The 20,606-nt window shown below is 33.6% G+C and overlaps 1 protein-coding gene and 1 long non-coding RNA gene across 2 annotated transcripts in view; both read left to right on the top strand.

Moving 5' to 3' along the window:
* LOC111050637 (mucin-12) overlaps positions 1-2,468 on the top strand; it is a 98,868-nt gene extending 96,400 nt beyond the window's left edge. Inside the window, 2 exon segments of the mRNA XM_039441072.1 lie at positions 795-993; positions 2,065-2,468. Coding sequence (XP_039297006.1) covers positions 795-993; positions 2,065-2,176 — 311 coding nt within the window. The 3' untranslated portion in view covers positions 2,177-2,468.
* Positions 2,469-14,855: 12,387 nt separating this feature from the next.
* Positions 14,856-20,533, top strand: LOC120354238. The gene is made up of 4 exons (XR_005572924.1): positions 14,856-15,138; positions 17,727-17,810; positions 18,897-19,012; positions 20,410-20,533. It is a non-coding gene; the product is annotated as an uncharacterized LOC120354238 (long non-coding RNA).
* The last annotated feature ends 73 nt before the right edge of the window (positions 20,534-20,606 follow it).

Raw genomic sequence — 20,606 nt, 5'->3', positions numbered from 1 at the left:
TTGTTTGTATCGAGTTTGGTAGGGAATTTGATACGGAAGTGAGTTGTTTGTATCAAATCTATATATAAAATCAAAATTGCACTGATTCAGTCACTCGCTCACTCGCTGTTTCATTGTTTTGTAGGATCTAATTAAAAACTTGACATACTGAAATTTTGAAGAATTGAAAAAAGGCCTATAATCATCCTTGGTAAATTAGGATTCTGAATGCATAATTTCAAGTTAATGAGTTGAGTAGTTGAGACGTGATGATGCGTCATTCGTGAATTTCCTATACCCTACGTGTATTAGCACAGCCACCTCTAATACAAAGCCCCGGCCTACGATATTGCAACGTCGCAGCGTAGGTCTAGAATCTAATACATGATTGGTGAAAAAGATCATCTGGTATTTTTAAAAATATTTTTCACCAATCATGTTGTATTAGATTGTAGGCCTACACTGCGACGTTGCAATATCGTAGGCCGGGGCCTTGTATTAGAGGTGGCTATGGTATAAGCCGATTTCTCCCTTTATTATATTATATTATAGATAGATGTTGATACAACTTGTGAATTTTTTGACATTGCTCTAGACCTATTGTTTCCTGACAATAAAATTATATCCATTTTATAAATATCAATTTCAAAATCAGTGAACATGATACAGTATCACCACAAAATGATACAGTATCATCTCAACTTGATACACAACACAACATATGATGTGAAAGTATTCCTATCCCGTACGTGTATAAGCCAGTTCTTTCCTTTATTATATTATAGAGATGATAATTTGATTGTTTATTGTTAAAGGTTACCACAATCAACACCCTGTGATAATGTGGTTCTGGGCCGCCATGGAGCGATTCAGCAACGAGCAGAGACTTCGGCTGCTGCAGTTTGTGACGGGGACGTCGAGTGTGCCCTACGAGGGCTTCGCGGCACTCAGGGGGTCCACCGGGCCCCGCAAGTTTTGTGTCGAGAAGTGGGGCAAGCCTAACAGTCTGCCAAGGTTAGTAGAATCGTTTAGTTTGAACAAATTGTACGGTAATAATAGTTGTTCAGTTATATAACGGCTTTCTGGGTTGGCTTTGGGGTACATGGAATCCCAGGGGTATAGAAAATTATAGTAATTTCCTATAATAATCAAATGCTTTACTTACTGTTGCCAATATTTGCAGTAGCAGAAGTCTTCGGGGTGGTTAACATTATTCAATTTGGATTTTCGTTTAATAATAACTATATTTTTACTTTCCTTATCCTATTACCATGGGTAAAGAAAGTATTGCTTTCCAAAAAAATATTGAGGAACCCCAATTTCTAAATTTCTATACGTTTCAAGGTCCACTGAGTCCAAAAAAGTGGTTTTTGGGTATTGGTCTGTATGTGTGTGTTTGTATGTCTGTGTACACGATATCTCATCTCCCAATGAACGGAATGACTTGGAATTTGAAACTTTAGGTCCTCACACTATAAAGATCCGGCACGAACAAATTCGATCAAATGCAATTCAAGATGACGGCTAAAATATTTTCAAAAACCGGGTTTTTGCGATTTTCTCGAAAACGGCTCCAACGATTTTGATCAAATTTATACCTAAAATAGTCATTGGTGAGTTCTATCAACTGTCTCATATCTGTAAAAATTTCAGGAGCTCCGCCCCATCTATGCAAAGTTCGATATTAGATTCCCAATTATCAGGCTTCAGATACAATTTGATCAAAAAATTTCAGGTGGAAAAGATTGAGCATGAAAATCTCTACAATTAATGTTCAGTAACATTTTCACCTAAAATTGAAAATAAGCTCGAAATTCGAGAAAATGTGATTATTCATTTGCAAACTGTTGGCAACTGTTGATTCTATTGAATCATCCACTATGAAGAGATAGCAGACCTCATGTGTCTCCAGCGTTATTGTCATGTTACCATCTGGGTCAGATCTTTGAATAGTAGACTTGAGATGCGCGTGAACACTAGCGTCAGGTGATCAATTTTCATAACGGCAAGGAAAGTTGTGTGAGTGTGCCACACCAGATTTTTTAATATTTTTGCGAAAATTAATATGATTTTTTTCAATTTCAGGGCCCATACCTGTTTCAACCGTTTGGATCTACCACCCTACCCTACTCCGGATATTCTCTACGAGAAACTACTTCTGGCCGTTGAAGAAACAAACACCTTTGGCATAGAGTAAGAGGTAAAACATCGACGAAATCTCCCTATTTATCGTACAAACCTCGTACTATTCAGTATATTTTTGGCTCCAAATCACTGTGGCTAAGTAACGTACCCCCGGGGCTGCCCTCGGATGGGTGTTCGCTTGCACGAGGCTCTTTATGTCTCGTACAAACCTTGTACTATTCAGTATATTTTTGGCTCCAAATCACTGTAGTCAAGTCACGTACCCTCGGGGCTGCCATCGGATGGGTGTTCGCTTGCAAAGGGCTCTTTATGTCTCGTACAAACCTTGTACTATTCAGTATATTTTTGGCTCCAAATCACCGTAGTCAAGTCACGTACCCCCGGGGCTGCCATTGGATGAGTGTTCGCTTGCACGAGGCTCTTTATGTCTCGTACATACCTCGTACCATCATATTGAAAAGATAGCACAAGAAGATATGCCACGGTTTGTAGAATTCATTCAAAGGTTGAAAGTTTTGTATCAAATCATGGTGTTGTGTATCAAGTTGAGATGATAGTGTATCATTTGTGGTGATACTGTGTCATTTATGGTGATAACATAAGAAGATATCCCATGGTTTGTAGAATTGATTCAAAGTTTGGAAGTTTTGTATCAAAGTATGGTGTTGTGTATCAAGCTGAGATGATACTGTATCATGTGTAGTGATACTGTATCATTTATAGTGATAACATATTAAGACGATATCTCACGATATAGGTCATTTATGTTATAAATTTGAAGCCTATTATTATTAGCGTATGGCTTTGAATGGTGGGGAGACCCAAGGGTAGTTCCACCTCGCCGTATATAGTCCAAAGTTCCCTATTAGGAAACCGGACACTAAGGCAGCACAATACTTCAAATTTACACTTTTCACTTCGAAATAAAGCCGATTACTGTCGACTACTGACTATTACTAGTAGTTCTGTGAACAGTAGACCTCACGCAATATTCTCATCCACAAGTACCTGATTGAAACTATAGACCTTATGGAAATACAGCAATAGACTGGCTTCTCCACACATCTGTGTAATCACTTGTCAGCTGATTTATGATGAATAATTCTATAGTCTGATTTTCACTCTAATATTGGCGAATGAAGGAGGCTCCTTTTTCCTTTTATATTATCCTTGAAATGCAAAATTTCCAAAAACCTTGTGTATATACGTCGACGCGCAATTAAAAAAGGAACATACCTGTCAAATTTCATGAAAATCTATTACCGCGTTTCGCCGTAAATGCGCAACATATAAATATTCAAACATTTAAACATTAAGAGAAATGCCAAACCGTCGACTTGAATCTTAGACCTCACTTCGCTCGGTCAATTAGTGTATTGGGAGTGTGAGAGTGTAAAGGTGCATACAGATTTACGTGCCGCGAACATGAGCAATTCACTTTTAATCAGCTAATGCCAAGCTTTTTATATCTGTATCTTACCGTTTCTGTAAAATACAGATATAGTCAGCTGATTAAAAGTGAATTGCTCATGTTCGCGGCGCGTAAATCTGTACGCACCTTAAGAAGGGCACAGTATGAGAGACTACCAGCGTCACATAGCTTCACCAAAAAAAACTACTAGGACTATCGGCTTCAGTTAACACTCACATTTGCAACATAACTGTCCTTTATCATGACATATCACCACAATATGATACAGTATGAACAGAATATGATACAGAATCATCTCAACTTGATACACAACACCATGATTTGATACAAACTTTTGAATGAATTCTACAAACCATGGCATATCTTCTTATGCTATCTTTTCCCTCTATGATAATATACTGGGAGTCACTTGAAACTGAATTCTTAAAGCTGAATTCCTAGCATTCAAAGAGACCGGTACAGTGAGAATATAATTTCCATAAGTTCAAATAGGACTATTCATACTCGAGTGGCCGTGCTTAGTGTGAACGGTCCCATTAGAAGACATGGGAATTATATTTTCACTGAACTGGCCACTGATATATATGGGAATTCAGCTTTAATAATATTATACAATGATGCTTTCCATTTTTATCCAATGGTCACAGTTTAAAGTCAACCTCATTGTAAGCTGTATTGGAAAAAGGGACTTTATATATAACCATATATATATAACCATTACTTGTAATATTTATAACAATATAGAATTATTATTTAAAAATGTAACTATTGTGAGGTCCACGTTATAACGGCAATGTTTGTTTAGCAATGGTATTGCTGTCCTTGTCTATCATTCAACAAAGCTGATAGCGCTATCTCTTTCCCGCTTGCTCTGTTGCCAGATCGTCTTTCAACAATGTAGAATTCATAATTAACAAAATATTTCATCCTAATTATAAGAATTCATTATGAAATTATTGAAAAATATAATTTCTTGTTAAATAAAATGTATTGATTATTTCAAACGAGAATGAACAGTTAATATTACATCAATAAACCAGTATGGCTACGGTTTATAGAAGGCATTGATAAGACTGATGGTCGGCAACGTTGTTCTCCTATCTTTCTCCACTGCCATTATAACGTGGACCGTACTATAGCGTTATTCATATTAGTGTATTACTATTTAAATTATTAACTAATTATTTTAGTTCGATTTAAATTATTAACTAATTATTTTAGTTCTGGGATACATATATTATACTAGATTGACTTTATTTATTTATTTATAATGTAGAATACAATGCTATATTTATTAAAATTGTAAAGTTATGTATTATTTTGGGTTGTACATACTAAAGTAAATATTTATTTGTATAAATAATTTGTACATACTTTATGTATAATTTCAAATCTGTGATTATTGTAACTGTATTATTTGTTGTAGTATATTTTCTATCTACTGTATTTTATTGTAATGTACATTTCTTATTTATAATATTCGTTTTAAATTTTGTATTATTTATGTATATTTCAAAAATATTCTAAGGTAATGTTTGTCTCTTATCTGTGTACTATTAGTGCCAGTTGCACAACAGTCGGTTGAATTTTAACCGAGATTAATTCCACGAGAATCAATCAGAGAAGAATATTGAAAACGCCTTCCCTGATTGGTTCTCGTGAAATTAATTCCGGTTAAAATTTAACCGTATGTTCGGTCTTTTCAAAAACGTCTTCTCTGATTGGTTCTCGTGATATTAATCACGGTTAAAATTTAACCGGCTGTTGTGCAACTGGGCCTTAGATGTTAAATGTTTGGCCAGTTTAATTCTATTCTGTAAAAATGTGTGGTATTTATTTAATATTTAACTGTTACCTCAGTCGAGAATTTAACCAGAATTTGAATAATATATACGGAAAAAATTGCTGAAATTTAAGAGTTATACCAATGAATGCCTTCGTTGATAAAATACAATTTTTTATTCAAAATAAGGTGCTCAATATTTGTATTTAATATTGAAAAAATTGAATTTGATATTTTCCGAACCAGATACCTTCTAAAATTTCTTGAACTTCTCAAAAATATACAACTTTTCAACTTTAAATTCTCTTTTGGAAAACAATATTCCAAAATTATAACTTCTTTTAATATTTTTGATCTTTGAGAATTATTATTCTTACTGAGATACACTTTAAATTGTCAGAATCCCTATATAACTTCAATACTTCCCATTTTCTGTATCCTTATTTTTGATACAAACTTGATAGTTTGTATCATCAATTTGCAACATGTATCTTCAAACTTGATACGAACTAGAACTAACTTATTTGATACGACTCTACCTATTTGAAACATTCTGTATCTTTTTTCACTTTTCAGTATCCTCATTTTTGATACAGACTTCATAGTTTGTATCATTAATTTGCAACGTGTATCTTCAAACTTTATACGAACTACAACTAACTTATTTGATACGACTCTTAACTATTTGAAACACTCTGTATCTTTTCAACTTTTCTGTATCCTTATTTTTGATACAAACTTGATAGTTTGTATCATCAATTTGCAACGTGTATCTTCAAACTTGATACGAACTAGAACTAACTTATTTGATACGAATCTTAACTATTTGAAACACTCTGTATCTTTTTCAACTTTTCTGTATCCTCATTTTTGATACAAACTTGATACTCTGTATCATTAATTTGCAACGTGTATCTTCATAATTGATACGAACTATAGTGAGGTCCACGTTATAATGACAGTATTTGATCAACTTTGATGTTGCTATCCTTGTCTATCATTCAACAAAGCAGGTAGTGCTATCATTTTCTAGCTCCGCAACGATGCCATCTCTGTTTTTGACAATGTAGAAATATAATCAATTGAGGCAGAGAATAGGCAACGCTGTTCTTCAATCTTTATCCACTGCCATTATAACGTGGACCTCACTATAGAACTAACTTATTTGATACGACTCTACCTATTTGAAACATTGTGTATCTTTTTCAACTTTTCTGTATCCTTATTTTTGATACTAACTTGATAGTTTGTATCATCAATTTGCAACGTGTATCTTCAAACTTGATACGAACTACAACTGTTTCATTCCCCGACTATACTACTGTAATATCTATGTCATCTATTGAGCTAATAATAATAATAGTATTTAATGATTATTAATAGTGTTTAATACACGATTCGTCCAAGATATATTTAAAAAAATTTAAGTAATTTGATAATTTAATGAAGGAGAAAAATTGATGTTGATATTATATTTGTTAGAAATTATAACGTTTAAAAGGTTTGAAAATAATTGATATATATGTCTTCATTGTAGAGAACTATGTATTATTATTATTTTATAAATGTTTCATGGCATTGGGTTTCATGGAATAGGAAAAATGAGATAAAAAAGGTGAGGATAAAGAAGACAGAAGAAGAAGAAGAAGAAGAAGAGGAAGAAGAAGAAGAAGAAGAAGAAGAAGAAGAAGAAGAAGAAGAAGAAGAAGAGCTCTTGTCGTTTGAAATATCAAATATATAGTACACTGTAGAATCATATATAATACCCAACGTTAGTAGAAAAAAGGTTGATCACTCACAGGTGTAAGATTCGAAGTGGAGGGGGGAACGCCAGCGTGACGTCACGTGTAGTAAAAAAGTGATAGAGTAACCACACTGAGCATACAGTTTATTCACTGTATCTTCAAATACATCGTCGTTTAATCCCCTCAAGATTGACCTAGAACTTAAAAATTCTCCATACTTATAGCGAATTAATCACCGATTTTAATGATGTTGTTTAATATATCAAGTTCATTCAACTTGTATGAATAAAATGAAGTTGAAAGTTTTTCAAGAATCTAAACACGTGACACGAAAAATTTAATAAGCTGGAAAAGCGTTAGTAGACAACGTTATACTATTATAATTCCAGATTAACCCTTAAAAAATCTTGAAAAACCAATGCATTTCAATAAAACAATAAACCGATCCCGATGAATCCAATGAATTTCATTCATATAAATGCACTGAACGAACACATGCTGGTATCGAGCACATGTTCTACGAGAATCAAAATATCTCATCCCCGAAATTCACAAGCTGATGTATAGCCAAACTACAAAATATAAACACGACCTAGAAGATAAAGAAACCTTAAGGGTTTGAAAGGGAAAGTTAGGAGGTGGGTTTTTTGCTTTTATATTGCAAAATGCTTGTATTATTCAAATGTTTTGATAATTATTGTAGAGCAGAAACAGAAAGCTTGCATGTCAAAAAATGTTTGTGTTATATAATTTGACTACAGGTCACCGTATGATTTTCAAGAATGCGATATTCTGCCTACTCTGTACTACAGCCTACGTCACGGCTGCAGTTCCCCCACTCCAATTGCATTTCAACTAAAATACTATAGATGAGTGACCAACCTTCTGTCTACTAACTTTGCATAATACCTACTCCAGATTAGATTTAGAATAACATAACGATTTCTCAAAGTACCTAAGGAAAGGAAGAATATCTAGAAAAAGGAGAGTGTGAGGAGGAAGAAAAAGAAAAAGAAAAATAGAAGAAGGATGAATAGGAAAATGAAAAGGAGGAGAAAATATTTTATATTTCAATTTCAAAAAACGTAACACTTTTGAATAATAATTCCTTCAAACCAAACCCAAATAATTATTGATATTATTAATTTGAAAACCCTTTCACAATCACCCCATTTCTAATTAGTTTCAAATAATTTTTTAACGAATTGAATGTTGAACTGTACGTTGCAAAAACCAATGTTAGAATAATATTAATGTTAGTTAATAAGATAACTTATTATTAATATAATAAATATAGCTCAAACCGATGCACCATAAAAACATTACTTTTTAAATCAGTTGGTGATGAAGAAATTTCTCAAAAATTAGATAAGCAGTTTATTTGTTGATACTGTTGTAGCTAGCCTAATTCATGAATTATTCTGTAAATTAAAGTGATTTTTTTCAGTATGAAAAATACTCTTATCTTCCTACTGTAGCCTACCTATGGTTTGACGTGTGTATACTGAGGTCCACGTTATAATGGCAGTGTTTGATTAACATTGGTGTTGCTATCGTTGTCTATCATTCAACAAAGCAGAAAGCGCTATCTCTTTCTCGCTTTGCTCTGTTGCCAGATCGTCTTTTAACAACAATGTAGAATTAATAATTGATAACAAAATATTTCATCTTAGTGTGAAATTATTGAAAAATATAATTTTTTGCTTAATAAAAATATAATTGATCATTTTAAAGGAGAATGAACAGTTACTATTACATCAATAAACCTGTATCAGCTACCGTCTATAGAAGGCATTGACCAGACAGAGGATCGGCAACGTTTCTCTTCTATCTTTCTCCACTGCCATTATAACGTAGACCTCTCTATAGTTGAAAGAATTATGGTGTTGGTATTTGATTTTATATTCGAAATAGAAGGGTGGAAATTTCAACTCATTGAATCCATCTTAAATTTAACATACAGATGGAGTTAAATAGAGAATGCATTTATTCAAATGCTAATTAGTATATTTATTTATTTATTTATTTATTTATTATAATATTATTTAACGAAAATCCTAAATAAATGCTGTAAATCACCCCGAAGACTTCTGCTACTGCAGACATTGACAACAGGGTTAACAGCTACATGGAAATTCGATGAGAACTACTATCCAAAAATTATTTGCCAGCCCGGGAATCGAACCCGGTACCTCCCAATTGCTTGTCAGGAATACTTACCCTTACACCAAACTGACAATCTCTGGATAGCAGCGCTCATTTTATACGAAGCCATAGCGGCCAACCAGTTTACAGATGGAATTAAATAGAGAATGCATTTATTCAATAAATAAATAGAATTTCCATCTAGCTGTTAACCCTGTTGTCAATGTCTGCAGTAGCAGAAGTCTTCGGGGTGATTTACAGCATTTATTTAGGATTCTCGTTAAATAATAATTATATCTTATTAATTTTTCGTATAAAATTAATTTGTTTCTTAATACAAATAGTCCGGTTGCACAAAAGCCGCTTAAATTTTAACCGTGATTAATACCACGAGAAGCCGTCTTTTCAAAAACGCCTTTTCTGATTGGTTCTCGTGAAATTAATTACGGTTAAAATTTAACCGGATTTTGTGCAACCGAGTCAGAGAGCTTTGAAACAGTACCACAGTTATGAACACAATAATAAAACGTGTGATTTTATTGGTGTTTTACAGCTGTATTGAAAGAAGAATGAAGTAATTCAAGATTTCAAAGAGTGTTCTGATGGAATTTGAAAATAAACTCAAGATTAGATCAGATTCATGCCGGTTGGTAATCGAGGTAAGATAAGAAAAATATTATGCAAAATTGAAAATACGCGCTCTACAGTAGTTAGTTTGTGAATCTGCCGGTAGGTAGAGCGCGCTGTGCTGTTTGCTGTTTTCAAATTCTAAATTCAGCTGACTTTCTGTTTCTGTCGTTCCTCCCTCGTTCAGTATATGGTTTACCTGAGAAAACTTTCATAATATTGTTATTTTGTGACTAAATAACTATGTGACTATTTTCAGACACCGTTCAACATTATTTTTTAATGACCATTTCAAGACCCTACCAGAGAAACGGATACCGTACATTTTAAGTGTATAGAATTAGAAGATTGATCGACTACTATTACTAGTAGTTCTGTGAACAGTAGACCTCGCGCAGTATTCTCATTCACAAGTACCTGATTGAAACTATAGACCTTATGGAAAAAACAGCAATAGACTGGCTTCTCCACACATCTGTGTAATCACTTGTCAGCTGATTTATGATGAATAATTTTATAGTCTAATTTTTACTCTAATATTGGCGTATGTAGGAGGCTCCTTTTTCCTTTTATATTATCCTTGAAATGCAAAATTTCAAAAAACCTTGTATATACGTCGACGCGCAATCAAAAAAGGAACATACCTGTCAAATTTCATGAAAATATATTACCGCGTTTCGCCGTAAATGCGCAACATATAAACATTAAGAGAAATGCCAAACCGTCAACTTGAATCTTAGACCTCACTTCGCTCGGTCAATAATAATGTCCAGTTTTTATGAAGATTTGCCTAAATGGCCGCCCTTCTTTGAACAGTGGTGAGTTACGGCCTCTCCACCCACAAACTCTTGACCTACGTGAGTTCCACTCCTGGCCTTTTTGTAGGTCCTTCCGCTGAGAGAGGGGACGCCAAGTTATCTCTAGGGCACCTGGTCACTCTCGTATCAACCTCTTGACCTACATTTGTGCCTGGAGTTTCACCCATCTCTGGTCTCTTGGGTTTTTCAACACATTCTTGAGTACGATGTTCGACTCAAAGCTCCCCCCACCCATAGAGGGCGTTATATCTCAGTAACTTCCATATCTTATTTTTTGAAACTACAAAAATAATTATTGACCGAACGAAGTGAGGTATAAGATTCAAGTCGACGGTTTGGCATTTCTCTTAATGTTTATATGTTTGTATGTTGCGCATTTACGGCGAAACGCGGTAATAGATTTTCATGAAATTTGACAGGTATGTTCCTTTTTAAATTGCGCGTCGACGTATATACAAGGTTTTTGGATATTTTGCATTTCAAGGATAATTGACAGAACGAAGTGAGGTCTAAGATTCAAGTCGACGGTTTGGCATTTCTCTTAATGTTTAAATGTTTATATGTTGTGCATTTACGGCGAAACGCGGTAATAGATTTTCATGAAATTTGACAGGTATGTTCCTTTTTAAATTGCGCGTCGACGTATATACAAGGTTTTTGGATATTTTGCATTTCAAGGATAATTGACAGAACGAAGTGAGGTCTAAGATTCAAGTCGACGGTTTGGCATTTCTCTTAATGTTTAAATGTTTATATGTTGTGCATTTACGGCGAAACGCGGTAATAGATTTTCATGAAATTTGACAGGTATGTTCCTTTTTAAATTGCGCGTCGACGTATATACAAGGTTTTTGAAAATTTTGCATTTCAAGGATAATTGACAGAACGAAGTGAGGTCTAAGATTCAAGTCGACGGTTTGGCATTTCTCTTAATGTTTAAATGTTTATATGTTGTGCATTTACGGCGAAACGCGGTAATAGATTTTCATGAAATTTGACAGGTATGTTCCTTTTTAAATTGCGCGTCGACGTATATACAAAGTTTTTGAAAATTTTGCATTTCAAGGATAATTGACCGAACGAGGTGAGGTCTAAGATTCAAGTCGACGGTTTGGCATTTCTCTTGATGTTTAAATGTTTATATGTTGCGCATTTACGGCGAAACGCGGTAATAGATTTTCATGAAATTTGACAGGTATGTTCCTTTTTTAATTGCGCGTCGACGTATATACAAGGTTTTTGGAAATTTTGCATCTCAAGGATAATATAAAATGAAAAAGGAGCCTCCTTCATACGCCAATATTAGAGTAAAAATCAGACTATAGAATTATTCATCATAAATCAGCTGACAAGTGAATACACAGATGTGTGGAGAAGCCATTCTTTTACTGTATTTGTATAAGGTCTATTAATAGTTTCAATCAAAGACCTTGAAGAGGTATGCATTTTTAAGCTGGGTTTACACCAAAGTTATTAACAAAATATTAATAACTTAATCCTTATAGATTCTATTAGATTAAACGCAAGTTGACAAACTCACATGTTCATCATGTGTATGATAAGTTATGTTCAATCTAATATAATCTATAAGGATTGAGTTATTAACATTTTGTTAATAAATTTGGTCTAATCGCAGCTTTAAGGACTTTGGTTTCAATATTTTGTTTTGCAGTTATGGTATTATTATGCGTGTACATCAGTATCAATATTCTCACATTCGAAAAAAAACTAATTTAATAGGTGAATAAAAATAAACAAATAAACTAAATAATGCTGGAGAAATTATAATATTTTTTATTCTAAAAAATTAATTTTCATCAGATAAAAAGATCATCACAACTGGGTGAATTATATCATATAAAATACAAATTCAAACGTGAACTGAGTTTGTTAACATTTAAAACAGTTGACATCTGGTACTTGTGGATAAGAATACTGCGTGAGGTCTACTGTTCACAGCACTACTAGTAATATTATGTAGTCAGCTGTTTATTAGAATAGGGAATTACGAAAAAGTAATAGCATGCAACAGTTTGAAAATATCAACAACTGAAAATCAAAATCAGTTTTATTATCTTGGCTGCGTACGTTCCGCTTACGGTTCCAGTCCAGCTAGAGCCCCCAGCCTACAGGTTTCAGACCATTCTAATAAATGCTCAAATAAATTCCGCTTCCCCAAGCAATTATTCTTCCTTGTTTTTGCCATCCGACCCTAAAATAATAAGATATGACTGACTTATTCACTTTTCTAAAATCTATTATTTATTCAATAGTACTTTACTTGATACTGTAGGTTGGCCTAATTTATTGACTTGGGTAGTTGTTTGCCTATGAATATGCTATTTTTTTAATGAACTTCTAAATTTGATCGAGATTCAAAGTTTATTTTGAATTTATTTAGCTTAGAAATCATTTTATCTTAGTTTTTCATAAAATACAGCCTTGTTTATCCATCTTCTTGAATCACCATACATTGTACCTCATCCTAATAAATATCAAAATTTTATACCCAATTCATTATGGCTGCCGTTATGATAGTCGGTTTTTGGTAGCATTTTTCTATTCAATCAAATTAGCAACAAATTTATTTTACATCTCTTAAAACGCTTTTAAAAAGTCAGTAATTCCCATTTCAAATTTCTAAAACGTATTTGGAACTCAAATTGCGTTTATTTCAAAAGCGTTCATGTATTGAATAATATTTTGATATGTTCGGGATTTTAATCAAGTAAATATCTTGAAAGATTCTAGAACCTTGGGTTCCTTTGTGCAGTCGTCAAGAATTTGGGTGAAAGCCGGCCGGCCATTGGCTGAGAAGCCCAGTTCACTTTGTTTGGAGCGCTGTGATTGGCTCACTGATTGGCGATGTAGAGACAAGATCGTGCAGGGTGCAGTCAGAGACGTGATAGCTTCGTGGTAGCTGGTCATCACATCGTGTCCTACTAATTTTCATCGATTGATATAATAAAATTACAGTTTATTATCAATGCGTGTGTGAATTATGAAGTCATTTCAATGTTTTTATTAGTGGTGTAATTGATTTTCCGGCTGTGTGATAGTTTTGTGTAAAATTTTAATGTGTTGTGTCAAGTGATGAGAACCCAAGGCCGTAACAGAGGTAGGATCTTGTTTTTCATCAATCATAACTCACACTCATCCAATTGTTCGTGCTATTATCTCTGAAAAAAAATTATTATCTTTGATATTGATTGTAGATAGAATGTTTAGGTCATTTCTCATCATTCACTCATCCTATTTTAAATAACCTAGTCATTAGGCTATTGTACGATTTCAGAATGATTCGAGTTGTACAGAGAAGGGCGGCTGTTTTAGTTTATTTGCACTAGATCTCTCTATTAATTAAATAAAAATACATTGAGTAATGGTCAATTATTTGAGTTTTTTTTTAATCTCAATTTGAGATCTTATTGAGCTAGCTGCAAATGACTGGATCAGTTCAGGACAATTTCTCTTCGAAATATCTGAAATCGTACTCTATGTCTAATTATAATTTCAATTTTAGCAAATATAGGGATTTAGTTGTGTGTTACATGGATATAGCTTTGTATTTCGTAGGTTTTATTAAGATTTTTTGGGTTTTTGTGAGTCGAGGTTTTTCATGTTCTATTTATTTTGTCAGCATTCCTTCAGGATAACATCAGTATTTTAGATCCAATCAATTCTGCCAGTTCGTTGTGAATCTCATTTTAGTGTTGACGCCATAATGTAGAAATGCGAAATTTTGAATTTGAAGGTTCAGTGCCACAGCCATACTGATATTAGTTTCTGCTATTGATGCTAGTCGAAGTTAGTTAATATTTCTGAAATAATATCGATAAACTGGAATTTCGTATGTATTTATCTATTTTATAAATTATTCAATCTGAAATATCCAATTTCTGTGTCATAAATTCCAAATAGAATTGAAGGAATATCAGTTAAATAAATGTAGGTCAATTTAGTTCCGTCATATTGGCGATATAGCTTTCTATGTCTTGTCTAGCTAGCCAAAACAACAACTGTAGGAATTTAGTGAATATTTTAAAGTTTCATTGATAATAATTGTAATCCTAAAGTATATTTGTTCAAAATAACAGTTTTTCAACATAATTTTATATTTTCCAATTGCGTGAATGTGCTTTTAGTGCAAATTCATTTATCTGACTACAAACGTAAGTGCTCTTGACTCTAGCAGAGCTTTCTGATCTGCTCTGTCTTGTCTTGTCAAAACATTACTGTCGGATTTTAGTATTAATTTTTAAAGGTTCCTTGATAATTATTGTAATTCTAAAGTATATCTGTTCGAAATAACGGTCTTTCAACATAATTTTATATTTTCTAATTACGTGAATGTGCTATTAGAGCTACATTTATTTATCTGACTACAAACGTAAGTGGTCAAGACAATGAACTGATGTGCTCAAACGTTGACTGAATTTCCGTTCTATCTAGACTACATTTTAGGTAAAGTACATTATAAAATTTACTCTTTATTATTAATATTCATTACATTTCAGATAGCTTTTGACTATTATTTCCTTATTCTATCCATGCATTTACAAACGTTCAATAGCCGGTTAGCGGATAGGTGATCGTATTCAACAGGTTATCCACTTGATTCTTATTAGTTTTGATTCAAATCTAATACCTCTTGTATTGAAAAATATTAATTTAATTTTATGAATTCATCCAATATTTTGAATATATATAACCAATTGTACGAGTAGCTTATTTATCGGTTAATCTAACCTATGAAATTGCACGGTTTAGGTCTTCATGTTGGGTTGGGGTCCGTACATTGTAATAATATTTTTGGAGTGTTGCGTTACTAATTCCATTCTCATTTTAAATTACTAGACCTAGGAAATTTTGTTCCGATTTACGAATAATATATTCATAATTTGTGGAGTAAATATGTTTTAAATTTGTGATTAATTTCGGTGTTATTTTGAGATCCTATTTGAAGTTCTGCGTTACAGTACGGTACAGTTATGCGTCCCTCAGTTCTAATTTCTAATAAATTGAGTCCAACTTACCATTGATTTATTTTGATTTAAGGATAATGTATTCATAATTTGTGAATAATAGTGAGTTCAATATTTATTTACTCTTCGTTGTTAATTTTATTCAAGTATTACAAATAGTATTTGTTGCCAACCACATATATACCTCATAAGAGAGGCTTTTGTTCTTTCAAGAATGTAAATAAAGCTATTATCATTACAAATAGGAATCGTTCGATCAATGCGAAATGTAATGATTATAGATTAATGTTCTTACATATTATTCTGATAATTTAGCTGTTCTAATTTCATACCACATTGGGCGGTCAGTAAAAATATTTTTATATTAAAACCTTTTCCTTGTGTTTGTGTTATATTCCCATTAGAACTGAAGAAAAAAATATTCCCAATGAAGCGAACGCGGAAACTGATAGCCTACTAATATAAGGAAATCTTGCTCGAGTAATTTTATGGTAATGTTGTATTCTTCAAATTTTAAAGTTTATATGAAAGGTTGCATTTTAAACTTTAATAATAGCTCAAGTTTCTTGATCCATCAAGAAATTATGGAATAACCACCATCTTCAATTCTGCCAGAATAGGTTAATATTCATTCTTTCAAGTGTTATAAGGCTTGTATCTTTCACTGATGTGCTGTCAAATTAGTTTGGTTCGGAATGTACTTGTAACTGTGTTTCGTTTATTTATGACTAGCTGGTAACCCGTGCACCGCAAGGGTCTGATTAAAAATTTGACTAACCGAAAACTAGACACACTGAAATCTTGAAGAATTCAAAATATACCTAATAGTTATTCAATGTGCGGTGATAATTAACTTTTGACTACAATTTGGTGTTTTAATTTTATTAAATTCAAAATTTCTAGCCCAAAATTATATTTTTTGGCAAAAAAAGAATTTGAACTTGCAAGCATAACCTATTTCATTGGATATGTTATTCATAAATTTCAAATTAAATTAAAAAAAAAAACAAAACAAGTATTACAATCACTTCAATAATCGCCCATATGGACCTCTAGGGTCTGTATTTGGGTCGATGTTACAGTAGGTAGCCAATCATAAAGTAATACAATAATATAAACGTTACGGTACTATAGCAAAAATAAAAAAGAAGAGAATACATCGAATCTTACCTAATAAAAAACAGCTTGTTATAAATCAGTAGTTTGAATTTATTGATTATAATAATAATGATAATAATAACTCAGTACCAATGACTACTGAGAACCATCCACATATTATATAATTTTATCTTTAAACAAAAGATTTATCTAAAAACATAATAACGTTTGAACGTTTTACAGTAGAAACATAACATATTTTTGGGACATTTTATTAATTTATCAAAATTTAGGAATGGAATAGATTTGGGCCAAGCCTTTTGTTCCTTCCTAATCATATTTTTATGATTTGTGATTCTGTCCACGAATAAATAAATAATAAAAATTTGGGAATAGAATAGTTTTGAGCCAAGCCTGTTGTTCGATCCCGATCATATTTATATGATTTGTAATAATTGTATCCATAAATAATAAATAAATAACCGTCCTTTAAAAATTAAGGAATCTAAGTGCCGGTTGCACAAAAGCCGGTTAAATTTTAATCGTCATTAATTCCACGAGAATCAATCAGTGAAGGCGACTTTCCAAAAAACACCTTCTCGTAAAATTGATCACGATTAATCAGCTTTTGTGCAATCGGGTTTATATTTGCCAAATTTCAAGTTAATCAGTTGAGTAGTTGAGACGTGATGATGCGTCATTCGTGAATTTCCTATTCCCCCATATATGTATAAGTCGATTCCTTTGTTTAGTTCGATATGGATAATGAACCTGCGCACAAACCTTGGAATGATGTCGGTACCATCCTCAGCCAAGAATGCCATATAAAATATTTGAAATTTTAAAAATGTGAACCGTATTTATACAACTTGAAAATTGTTTCTTCATGATTTATTGCTGGCTTGGTAATTTCAAATGCGATTGGGAATTTAGCGAGATTTCAATTTGTGTTTTTGTGTTATGCTGTAGGTGTGGCAGCAACGCATCGATTGGAGCTTGGCTACTGATTCACTCCTGTCATGGACCACAGCTTTCTAGTATGGCACTTGACAGGTGAGGCTTATAACTTATCTCACTATCTTATTTCCACTATTGATTCTGTGTTATGTAATGTCTGGAATTGATTAAAATTAAAGTAATTGTACGAAAATGCTTGAGAGGCAAGGCCTTCTAGCTCAACACAATGCGGTCATGTGTAGATAAATGTGCTATTTAGTTTCAATGCAAAATAATGAAACAATGATGAGAGATATCATAATATAATACCACACCTTCTCTGTGCAGCTATTAATAAAATTTTATATTCTATTTAATTGAAGAATAATCGAAAAATAATTACTCATGTTGTGATGTGTCATCGTTTTTTATGTTATTTTTGTTGTGTTGGTACAAGCATAGATAAACAATAGCGTAAGTAGATATCCCATGGTATAGGGCGTTCATGTCGCAACTTTTACTGTTATCTCAAGCCGATTATCATCGATTACTGTCGGTTTTTACTGTTTTGTTGGGAGTGTAAGAGTCTATGAACGGCCCAATATGAGAGACTACCAGCGTCACACAGCTTCACGGGAAAGAACTGCGTGGACTTTCGGCTTGAGATAACAGTAAAAGCTGCGACATGAACGCCGTATACCATGGGATATCTACTTATGCTATTGTTTCTCTATGGTACAAGTAAGTGTGACGGGCGCTCAGTGCTGTCGTTGGACGGGTGACCGCTTTTTGGTCAGCACCACCAACTTTCAAATTATCTTTAAAGATTACTTGTCACTGTCTTGTTTTGATCCATAAGATCAGTTTATAATATCTTCCAATTATCATCACTTCTATCACTCGCGAACAGCAGAAAAATGAAGGCTGGGTGCCGGTTGCACAAAAGCTGGTTAAATTTTAACCGTGATTAATTCCAGGAGAACTGATCAGAGAAGCTGTCTTTTCAGAAACGCCTTCTCTGTGAAGTTAATCACGGTTTAACTTTAACCGGCTTTTGTGCAAGCGGCACTTGGTGGAATTATAGTTTATTGTAACATATTTTTTGGGTTTGATGATTCGCATTGATTAAATTCAAGTTAAAAATGGAATGTCTAGTAGGATGGGAAATTTTCAGAGATGAAAATGTTATCATTTTATTTATAGGTATGGACCAACAAATTGGTGGAGGAGATAGGCCTACTTGAGACGAGTTGTGCAATGTATTGGTGAAGCCTAGCAGCTTGGCACCTTGGTCTGATGCAGCACACCCTTCATCGCAGGTCAGTCTTTTCAAAACCTATTCAACTATAGCTTAATTTACTCTTACTCTTAGGCTCAACTGACACTTACGCCACTCAGGAGGTGGAGACGTCGCGGAGACTAGAATCGACTGGTCTGAGTGTCACCATTTGGAAACACATGCTCTCCACTAGAGTCGAGTCTCTTCTCCACCTGAGTCGCCTAAGTGTCAGTTGAGCCTCACTACCACGGCCACCTAAGTTGATATTTGGCCGCACCAACAGTCTCCAGGTAGTTCACTCCTCAGCATCTTTTCCTGTCGCTCCATGTCAGTGTTAAACTGTTGCCACCATCTCTGTTGTGGTCTCCCGCGGGGTCTTCTTCCTGGAGGGGGTTGGGTGCTAAACAGGTAAATTGCTTAATTTACCTGTATACTTGACCAATATTCTCTTATAATGACTGCTTTAGCTGAATCTCTAGTGTGCTGATTCACTGCAAAATGTCGGCATTTGTATAAAGAGTGTTACAGCATTCAAGTATGGCTGTTACACGATAATCTTGTAACAAGATATTTATCTCGGGCCACTCCCGTGTTTCGGATGGACACGTTAAGCCGTCGGTCCCGGCTGCCTAAAAAGCAGTCGTTAGGTGATGTGAGAGGCCTGAAATTGATCAGTTGCGACCTGAAAACTCTGACACCAGACCTGAGCCAGCCAGGTCACTCGATATTATTATTATTATTAATCTTCTAACATGTTTTGATTGGAGTTTTATTCAGATTTGTTGGGTTTTTTAGACTTGCAAATTATCATGGAATTGGGCTCTTGTGCTATTGTTAGGTCCACGTTATAATGGCAGTGTTTAATTAGCAATGGTATTGCTATCCTTGTCTATCATTCCACAAAGCGGATAGCGCTATCTCTTTCTCGCTATGCTATGTTGCCAAATCGTCTTTTAACAATGTAGAATTGATAATTAATTAACAAAATAGTTCATCATAATTATTATGAAATCATTGAAAAAGATAATTTCTTGCTCAATAAATTATTATTTTAATCGAGAATGAACAGTTAATATTACATCAATAAATCTGTATCAGATACCGTATATAGAAGGCATTGTCAAGACAGAGAATCCGCAACGTTTTCTCCTATCTTTCTCCACTGCCATTATAACGTGGACCTCACTATAGCTGTTTACCCTGTTGTCAATATTTGCAGTAGCATAAGTCTTCGGGGCTGATTACAGCATTTAATTTGGATTTTCGTTCAATAATAATAATTAGGTACATAATTTAACATCAAGTAATCTTGTTTGTGCTTTGCTAAAAATCAGTCAAACTTTTTTTTAATAAAATATGTTGTTTTTTTAATAAATATTGATGTATTATATTTAATTTTGTTAGCGATTTCTTTAAATAAATGATTGTTGTTTTCAGTGCGGACAGCGTGAGTGAGTCGACAGGCTTCTTCTTCTTCTTCTTCTTCTTCTTCTTCTTCTTCTTCTTCTGCTTCGTTCTCCGCATCTATTCTGCTACATATCTTCTTTATCCGGCTCTCCTTTGCCGATAGCTGGAAGCTGACGACGATTTGATGATGATGATGATTCACATAACTGTGAGTTAGTTCTAGATTT

This window comes from Nilaparvata lugens, chromosome 14, assembly GCF_014356525.2.
Source record: "Nilaparvata lugens isolate BPH chromosome 14, ASM1435652v1, whole genome shotgun sequence".
NCBI lineage: Eukaryota > Metazoa > Arthropoda > Insecta > Hemiptera > Delphacidae > Nilaparvata > Nilaparvata lugens.
The sequence above is the reverse complement of the archived record's forward strand: the minus strand, read 5'-3'. Positions and strand labels throughout refer to the sequence as shown.